We start from the raw sequence: 10,187 nt of genomic DNA, 5'->3' as shown, positions 1-10,187 counted from the left end.
AAGGTGAACAGGATTTTTTGTCTCCCATGGACATTAGTGAAACTCAAAAATCAATGATAAAGTTCAGCACACTGTCTGTGGGGTCCGGATGACAACACCTTAAGTGTAAACAAGCCAAGGGGAGTGGAAGGGTTAAATCCGAGCTGCTCCTCCTCCTCCTCCTCCTCCTCCTCCTCTGTGTTTTTTCTTGTAATCAATGACATATATTACTGGATTGGAAGTCACGTAACATACGGCATGACAGACGTGCGCTATCATTATGGATCGAGTCTTCTCGAGTAATGAATGACGGAGGTCTGAAAAAGTAACAAAATGAGACACAGTGTTTTGCAATCGACTTCAAAAACCTTGACAACAAAATAATCCGATGGAGATGAATCATCACAGGACAGGAATCGCATTTTAATAGAGAGAAATCAGGCTGGGAACCGTGAACTCTGTGCTAAAGTGGGTGCTAGCAACTCATGAGAGACATGATGCTAGTTTGGTTCTTTGATGTGTTTTTATTAATGTTTCATGTTTTTTAAACATAGTGGATGTTAATCACACATATTCACGTTCAACCTGCACAAAAACTGATGGAAATGTATGTTGGAAACACGTAAAATGTTCGGTCAAGATGCACGTTGCTGCATCGTTTTGCCAGCTCGTAGCTAGCTACTTTAAGAGCCTAAATCTTATTGTCGGTCGCACTTTTTTTTTGTATGAAGTGTAAGTGAGTTAAATCATTTTCTTAATCTTCACTGTTGATCTTTTTTCTTGGTCGTACGGACTGGAGAAAGCCCAGCTAGAATCTACAGCGCTAACGCTAACGCTAGCTTTCTGCTCAGTGACACAAACACAGCAGAGAGCAGATGTTAGTGAAGGAGCTGTGGATGTAAACTTTAACCTGCCACAACATTTACTGTTATTATCTCTGTGTTTGAATCTTAACAGTTTGGCAGATGTATTTGATGTTATCATCCAAGTTTAAAAATGTTTTTGTATCAGTTAAAGATGCTAGCTGGAGCCTTTTTCTCAAAGTACAACGAAATTGTCTATTTGAAGGTAAATTCTGAAGCAATTGAGATTTATTTACCATGTATGTAATCCAAAAATAAAGGACTTTACTAAACTTCATCAGTCATTCATGCTAATAAACTTCATCAGTCTCCCTCATTTCTGGTCTTGGACAATCATTTCTGTTTTATGGATTTTAGCACAGAGACAAAATAAAAACTCAGATATTTAGAAGCTGTTCATTTGACAGAAATGCATTATCTGTAGCAGTAGAAGGCGCAATCCTTGCACTATTTACAGATTAATCTTAATAGATAACTAATTTTAATAAAAATAAATATTTGTTCAAAATGTTTTTACTTCTTTCAAATAAAATCATTATAATTCATTTTTTGTCAATTTGAATTCATTTTTTTTAAATTGTAATAAAATCAAAATTGTGAAATAAATTGAAAGAAAATTGTGATTTTCTTTTTTTGCCGTATCGCCCAGCCCTAGTACAACAGCTGCCAGGTTAGGCTCCAGCAGCCCTGCGACCCCAAAAGGGACAAAGCGGCCAAAAAGATGAATGAATGATAAACATGGTACAACATAGGGACATTTTACCATGAAATGTTAGTGATCATTTGAAAACGTAACAATTACTGAGATTAATAACGTAATGAATATAGATATTTGTTTGCTACCTTGTTGTGATTATTAATAGAAATCAGTGTCTTCAAATAGTTATGTATTATTAATAATGAATAATGATACTCTATAACTAAGCAAATTTGTTATATCAAACTGATAGCCCTTCGTATGACTCAGTACCCATCAAGTAGCTCTCAGTTTCAAAAAGGCTGGTGACCCCCACGCCAGAACAATTAAAATGTGTACGGGCAATGCAGCAATGTGCGTCTTTGCTGCAGGTATTACATGTGGCCAACATAAATTTCTATAAGCTTTTGTGCTCGATTGCACTTAAAATACGTGGAAATAACATCAGCTAATATAGGATCAGTTAGAATAGTATCTGCTCAAATAAAAGGTCGATATTTTCAATAAAACCTAAAATATTGGAAAATTATTAAAATTTCTATTTAGATTTGGGAACGATCTGAGAGAGGAAATGAAAATACTGTTTACCAGGACATTCATAAAATAAATATTGTACATTTTTCTGTTGCAGTTGGTAAGATCACCTTTTATCATTTACATAAAATTGTATTAAACAGCGTTCAGCTGTCAGCTTTGCCGTTCTAAATGCAAACGCCGAAAGTAACTATTCATTTTTTCGGCCCTGTCGCCATTTTTGTATGACGCCCCCATGGAGGAGGGTCAATTCACGCCAGACGCGCATTTCTCCACGACGGTCAACAGGCGCCTCTGCTAGAACTTTTTTTTGCATCATAATTTAACAATGCTATCACCCCATGTTTCTGCCAAGAACTGGTCTCTGCCTTTTTTTTTTTTATAAACACACCCAAATCTTAGCCCCACACCCCGCTCCAGAGTTAGCCTACTACTTTGATCTGTGTGTGTTGTGATTGTATGTTTATTTTCATCTCAACTGTCTAGATACAAAAACATGATTGCATTTGTCAATCACAGTGTTTTATTGTGATAAATTGGTTATATTTGGAAAATTAACCAGATTTTCTCATGGATCTTTATGGAACTTTCTTCTAGAATTGATGGGGAAACGATCCACTGCACAGCGCAAAAACCTTCTGGAGGACAACGGCGTTCTATGCCCGCTGTGGACCAAACCATAGGTTAACAAGGGCGCCAAATGGAAGCGGCCTGCGTTCAACACCACTTCGCAGTGCTTCCGCATCCATTATGAACCAGGCGTTCTGTTTCATTGTGGCTTTACATCACTACCCCCCCCCCCAAAATGCAGCAGGAAGCTTTGGCCCGCCCATCACAGTTTCTACATCACAAATAAGATTTTATTTTGGGATCGCCCTAATGACGAGGGATCGTCATTAGGGCTGGGCAATCTGACCGAAAAATCTAATCTCAGATTTTTTGTAATTTTTGATTTTAATTGATTTTTTCCCCTCCGTATTTTTACTTACTTAGCAAAGGTTAAAAATGACAGAGTATTTTTAACTAAATTTATTTTATTTCAATATTTCCTCGAGAAAAGAATTTCATGGGAAAACAATTTGCTCTAGGATGACATTATGAAATGGGCAGCACCCACACACCCAATGGCAGGTGCACACATAGGGCCTTGAGCACCTGCCCTTTTCCCCTCATTATTAAAAAGTGCCCTGTGTTTATTTATTATTATAATTTCTTACATTTTTTATTTGTATTAATATTAATTAACTCTTGTTAGTGATATAAAGAAAAAAATTGCTACAAAATCCCCCTGGTGTTCTATCATACTTTGCCTCCACTCGGACTCAGAGAGAGAAACTTCTGTTGCTACACGGAGAACTGAAATGTGACAGTGAAAAAGCTTAAACCTGTGAGTTCTGGTCTAACTAGTTTTTGTTCGCTGATTAAATGACCTTTAAATGTGGTCCATATTTCAGAAAAACGCTCTAGATTAGTCAAGGAGCCCGGACGAGTAAGTGCAGAGCATCAAGTCAGCACACATATCGTGCAGGGACAGGAAGTTGGGTAGAAAGTACAAAATAAAATACCGTGGTGATTTTCAATAGCTTCCTCACAACAGGTTGGAAACAAAATCAATCTGTTTAATGTCATATTTTCGGATTAAATTACCTTCTTTAAATTCTGTTTAATTCAGTTTCTCAATTTATGTATTCAAATCTCTGAAATTATATATAAAATCATGTGTTTAGAGGACATGATGCAAAAAAAAAAAAAAAAAGTTTAGCAGGATGTGAATATAGAACAAGAGTCACTTTGGGTTTAGCCGTCAAAACCAGGAAAACCTGTTTAAACCCAAAATGCAGGAAGCTGGGCTTGTAGGTTGAAACTTAAACTTTTAATAAATAAACTAAAATAGGACAAAACTCATGGAGAAATTAAGATGGGAAACGCAGATGACCTGACAATGTCAAACTGAAAACCTGACACTTTTATACACTGAAGGCAATGAACAGAAATGAAAACAGCTGCAGATGATCAACATGAACCTGAAGTGACTGACAGGAGACAGAATCTGACTAAAACTCCACTGAAACTCCAAACTAAAATCCTCACAGCAACAGTCTGATAATGACATTAAACATGAATCATTTCATCATTACGGGATAAAAGTTGTTGGATCTGTGTTTAAAATATTACAATTTATATTAAACATGATTCATATTGATTGTTCCTGCATCACAATGCCAAAATAAAGAGCCTCCAGAGTTTTAATGCTTTGGATGTTTTCCAAGTCTATGACAATAAATAGTTTACATAAAAAAATGACGCTTGTATCACCTTCACTAATACGGGTCATACAGCTGAGTTATTTTCGAATATATGTATATATATTTAAATCTATATATTTAAAGCATAAAAAAACAAACAAAAAAGTGTGTTTTTCTTGCCCTTCTCCAACTTTGAGCCCCTGCCCCTCAAAAATCCCTGAGACGGAGAGTCGATATACTTCCGGGTAGGAAAAAAACTCAGAAAAAATAACTAATATTTCATAAACAATTAGCTTTTTAGAGTTCCAAAGGTAATATATGATCGTTTATATGAATATTAGTTCAAGTCTGAAAGGATTAAGAAAATCATGTTATGGCCCCATTAATAAACTATCATCTTAATGGTCTTTATTTTTAGTTGGTTTAAAACTAATGATGGTTAAGATGTGTGTTTTAAATCTAGTTTAGGCATTACCAGATTAGTTGACAAATGGAAAAAAAAAATAGGCGATTAGTCAACCACTAAAATAATTGTTTGTGGCACCCCTAATAGACATACTCAATGCAATTTTTATCTTAAATTAAGTCTCTACCATCGTCAGAAACATGTCACCAAAACATGTTAAAAACACTGTCAGAGTCAGTCTTTAACGAGCTTCCTCCCAATTAACTGGTATCAGACGACATTCACAGCTTTTGATAGACCTTTCCTCCCAGCATCAGAATGCTCAGGTCTAACAGACTGGATGGATGTGGCCTGTATCCCGCATCGCCCATTTTACCTGGAGAAACCTAAATGTGCTGCAGAGCTCGTCGGTCAAACCCAGAGCTCTCAGGTGTGATAATACCCATTCACGTCCTGCTGTTTGTTTTCTAACTTGCTTAAAGAAACATCCTTGTTCTGATTCTTTGGAGGGCATAAAAGTTTGAAATGAAAAAGTAAAATGACTGCAATAACCCCACCGCTGGATCAGACCACTGGAGAGAAGCAGCAGACTCCGCCTCCGATAGCATTACATGATGGTACATAGATCCACATGAAGATGGAAGATTCTGCTCAAGCTAAAACGACAGGCGAGTCCCACAGTCCACCAGGCTAACCTGAAAACAGAAGGAGGAACCTGGGGGCTCTTCAACCAGACCCAGCCCAGACACCAACAGCCTGTGGTTCACTTTAGGTAGGTCCTGATCCAACTGCCCTCAAACCCCATGCTGGTTCAGCGACACATTAGGAACTGATCCTGCAGAAGTCTACATCTGCACATAGTTTAGACTACTCTGTTCTCTTTAGTACACAGATGTGTACGTTTGAATATGAGACTGAAGTGATCCAGCTTTGTTCAATGACTGCTGATCAAATAAAGTCCCAATGTGACCACTGATTCTACCAGAAGCTGACTGATGAACAGGGCTGGAAAGCTAAGCTAAGGGGGATTCTTTGTCAGTTTTATGAGCGAGAAAGCTCCAACAACTTTTGAAAACCCCATAAACATTCTCAATAAACTTCCAGATAACTTTCCTTTCACGGTCAACATGCTGGGGAAAAAAAAAATCACAGGAAATGAACATCTCCTGCTGCGTTTAAGTGTAGCTCGGACAGAAGCCTGAAATGGTGGTGCGGGACGGGTTCACCTTGAACAAGGGTAAGGCGCACGATGGAAGCCGAGCCCGCTGTCACACCAGCGTTTCGCTGCACTCCTCCTGACCTTCACACCGAATACGCGCCGTGACTTTAGAGCGCCCGTGGAGGCGTGGCCGCGCACTTTCCTCAACTACGAGCCCACGGGGACGACCCGAATAGCGGGCACGAAGGAGACCGAGCCGTCAGTGAACGTTCCTCGTGCAACAATAAGCAGGTCACCAAGTGAGCAGCACGTGCGTCTATTTTGTTAAACGGCAAACTAGACCCGCAAACGGAAGACTCGTCTCACGGTTGCTCTCCCACCCCCGGGCCGTGCAGCCCCCACCACGCTGGACTGTCCGACATCAACTCTAACTGCGGACATCGAGCCGCTGCTCGTGCTGCGTTCACGGTCACACACGTACGGCTCAGAAAGCAACACCTCCAGTCTCTTCTGCTCCCAGGTCCACTGCAGCTGCTACAGTCAGGACTAAAATAAAACACCCTCTCACTCGCCTTTCCTGAGCAAAAGCCACAGCCGGCCCACTATCCACGGGGATGCGAACCCTTGACCCCGTAAGGGGAAGTGGTTCGGTCCCAGAAACAGCCAAACTAGCAATCCTGGTCAGACAGCGCGGCTTGGCTTACGCAGGTGGCGGAGAACAGAGGCTGATCCCCGCTGCAGCGGCAAGGCCGTGACCGGTGTAGTACTCACAACTCAGGCACCTGAAAGTACTGAGGAGAACTTGTATGACGTCACAGCGCACCTGAGAACTGAAGTCTGCACGTGTTCTCAGCGGCATCACCTCTACACCGGCGTGACCGATCCGTTACGTGATCGTGACCTCGTCTAGGGGAAGCTACAACTCCCCCGGACCCTGGGCTTACTGTAAAAGACACAGCGCCAGAGCCCACTCACCGGGGGGGACACGTGCGTGCGTCACGCACGGTCAGAGGACGTCTCCTGAGTGCGCCGCGCGGGCCTCAGTCCTTCAGGCTAGCATGCTAACTGCTCTATCAATGAAACCCCGAGCATGCGCCCGTGCACCGAGACCGGACCAGGTTTGGTTGGGATGCTAACGGGCTCAGATGGTCCGTAATCTTACGGGCCTCGAACAGCGGCTCGCGCGCTTTCAGTTACACAACAGGGACAAAGGCTAGCTGCAGCACCGCCAGTGCAGCAAGCGGGCGCGCGGGTCAATGACACGCGAGCGCCACCGTCAGCCGGCGCTCGCGGACCCTCCGGAGGGACGCCCTGAGGCGGCCATGATCGCGGTGCTGCCCCGCAGGACGCGGACTGGAGCCGGACCGCAGCCGAAACCCAACTCTGCACATGAAGAGTTTCCCCCGCAGCTACGCGCGCAGCCGTACTCACGGTTAGACAGGAGCTTCAGGGCCGCCACGATGACAGCGGAGGTGACGGAAGAACTACTTACTTACTACGGTCCGAGTCCAGCTCTCCTTCCCACGTGCTGCTCGACCAGCACCAGTCTGAAAACATAGACCAAACAGCTGGTTAAATCTCGCGATACTAGATGACGAGAGTCTCACGAGAAGCGAGAGCACGATTATTCAAGCCCGTGTTAAACACACACACTCGCACATGTAAAGCCATTCTTCTGAGGACATTGACCTGGTTTCTTCATTCTAATCATTACCTGATGACTGAACTTCACCTTCCGTAGCACCTGCCTCCGTCCCGACCGGCAGCTGACTCTCTTGGGTTTATTTTAGTTTTCTTGAAGTGACAAACTTGCATTGCACATCTCCAAATTATCTTCAGTCTGATTCATCTGGTTTGGTTGAAGTAACATTTATGTCCCAAAGTGAAAACCTGGGATGTTAAATGTGCAGATTTAAAACAATTACTGGTGGCAGTCTTTGTTCCCACCATTACCTCCTCCATTCAAACGCCATGTTTTATTGACTGAAAACAGACCAAATCCTGACATTGTTATCACGACATCTTGAAGCTCAACCATCATCAGTCACATCCACCTTCTATCCAGCCGAGTCTTCTCTGAATATTTTCTTCTGCCCGTGTTTTATGTAACGCCATCAATTCAAAGTCAAGTTTTTTTCATTCTGCCACATGCTGACCCTGGTTGCATCCTTCAGAGACTCATTGGTTAACTGTGCCTGGTAATTAAGAAATACCATTGTAACATCAGCATTAACATGACACTGAAGTAAACATAAAATATCAGATATTTTGTTATTAACTTGTAAACGTTTATTTTGTCATCATTTCTCCTATTTATTGATTTAACTTTTTTTAATTTTGAGGGCTAATTGTTGGAGAAAAACATATTTAAAGCAACTAATGAACAAATCTGTCAAACAATTTTTTAAATAATATTTTTGCTCAGAAGGTAACTACTGTATCTATTGCTGTTATTAATGAGTTTCAAACTGAAAGTGAGTTTTTTTTCCCTCAGAGGTTTTCCTCATCAGTCCCAGGCCTGCAGCCAGCTGTGGCTCTGTTGGTCAGAAAAAAGATGTGTTCTTAAATTCACATTTAAATTCCTCTGAAACTTAGTTTGTTGGGATAGCAGAAAGTTAACCACAGGGAATATCTGGATTATACCTTATACATTTTTACAATGAGAATTCATAAGAGATGCATGTACATTATTGGGCTGTTTACTAAGAAAACATGGAAAAATTTATGGCCCTTTGACCTCAATTTGACTCTAATCTTTTATGTAGCATTGCTCCTGCATACATCTACAGAACCAAAAGTTAGTTTACTTTCTGTACTATTACTCATGGCAGCAATTTTGCAAACTTTTAATGAGATATGTATCTTCAGGATAGGTAGCTAGGGGTGAAGAGGATGACTATTTCAGAAGACAACCATTATGACATTTTCTTAAAAAAGAAGTAACTTATTTAATATTCTGGTTACCAAGCAACACAAATGACAGGAACATCTAAGGCATAGCTCCTGACCATCTTCGTCCAGGTGGTTCTGTTCTGGACGTCCATCATTTCATGCAGCACCTTCTGCTAGTACAAGTTTCACCCACACAGGTAAATGCAGACACTCAGGACGAGGAGCAAAACATTTTATTACTAACACTGGAATAGTTCCTTTTGTGTATTATTATACAGAAACTAGGGGCTTTACAAAACCAAAATGATACAATATCACAGCTATGTACAGTGTAGTAAATATACCATCTCAAATTGTACACAAAGTATTTACAGTCGTCACACACGGCATTAAAAACAAAATGGACTAGAACTCTACAGACATTAGGTTTTGCATAACATCAAATAAAACATGCCATATTTTACAAACCAGACTGTTTTTAAATTAGTGCAAGTGGACCGCTTGTTTCAGAACGTTCTGTTGTCCAACATGGCGAGCCTACAGGCGCTGAGCGTTAGTGGGAGGAGGCCCGAAGCAGCGGGGTGAGGAAGGCAGTCGGTGCTCGACCGACTTTAAGCAAACCCAAACTAGAATCTATCAGACCTGTGGATTGCCACAAGCCAATCATCATGCAGCCTTCCAGCTGAGTGGGCGAAGCTCTGGCCAGGTGAGGTGCACATAGGTGGAGCCAGGTCTCAGAACAGAGCCACATGTACCTAAAGAGTCCTCTACGTGTTCTGCCAACATCTGACCTCCACGATACCGGCCAGAGCCAGGCACCCTCTCTGGTCAGATAGCTCCTCTCTGATAGGTCAATAGACAGGATATACTCTGTGGAGGCGGGTCCAAACCCAGAGAACCACTTTACCTCCAGGTGGGGGGATCCCTGTCAGAATGGAAGATACCTGATGACAGCAGACAGTAAATGATGCCTCTTCTTCTTCTGCTGTCAGTCTGGTGCACTGTTACTTAGTCTGGAGCGCCCCCTGTTGAAGCTGCACTTCCTGTGCTCCGGATGGGCTCAGAGAAAGGAGGTGAAGGCTGTCCATGATGTGGTGACAGTCCTGGCTGCAGGGATTGTGGGTAGAGGGCAGTCAGAGCGAATAAGAGACATGACACTCTTCTCGCCATCAGCAGCCAAGCAGCAGGCCGTTTTACTGCAGCAGGAGTGATGAGTGCAACCGTGACGACATGTGAAAGTGTCAATACTTAGGTCACGGGGGATGGGGGGTGGGTGTGGGTGTACCTGGAGAGATAAAAATGAAGCTGGCATCTTTGTACAGGGCTGTCCGAGTGTCTTGTTAGAAGAGTCATTTACAAGATAAATCCTGCAGGGAGCGGTGCTGTGAGCAGGGAGCATCCTCACATGACG

At 42.2% G+C, this 10,187-nt stretch overlaps 1 protein-coding gene across 5 annotated transcripts in view; it reads right to left on the bottom strand.

Annotated features, from left to right (window-relative positions):
* The window catches only part of akap1b (A kinase (PRKA) anchor protein 1b), a 34,363-nt gene extending 26,747 nt beyond the window's left edge, over positions 1 to 7,616 (bottom strand). The window contains exons 1-2 of one of the 5 annotated variants that reach the window (XM_024297891.2): positions 7,599 to 7,616; positions 7,377 to 7,431 (exon numbers count right to left, since the gene is read on the bottom strand). Coding sequence is in view for 1 of the 5 variants with exons in the window: in XM_024297889.2 (XP_024153657.1) it covers positions 7,377 to 7,441 (65 nt within the window). In the remaining 4 variants the exon portion in view is untranslated. Of the gene's footprint in view, positions 1 to 6,707; positions 6,726 to 7,315; positions 7,493 to 7,598 lie in introns of those variants that run through there. The other 4 variants (XM_024297889.2, XM_024297892.2, XM_024297893.1 and 1 more) reach the window with 4 other exon arrangements.
* Between the last annotated feature and the right edge of the window lie 2,571 nt (positions 7,617 to 10,187).

This window comes from Oryzias melastigma, linkage group LG15 (assembly GCF_002922805.2).
Source record: "Oryzias melastigma strain HK-1 linkage group LG15, ASM292280v2, whole genome shotgun sequence".
NCBI lineage: Eukaryota > Metazoa > Chordata > Actinopteri > Beloniformes > Adrianichthyidae > Oryzias > Oryzias melastigma.
Note: the sequence above shows the minus strand (reverse complement) of the source record. Positions and strands in the feature narration are given on the sequence as shown.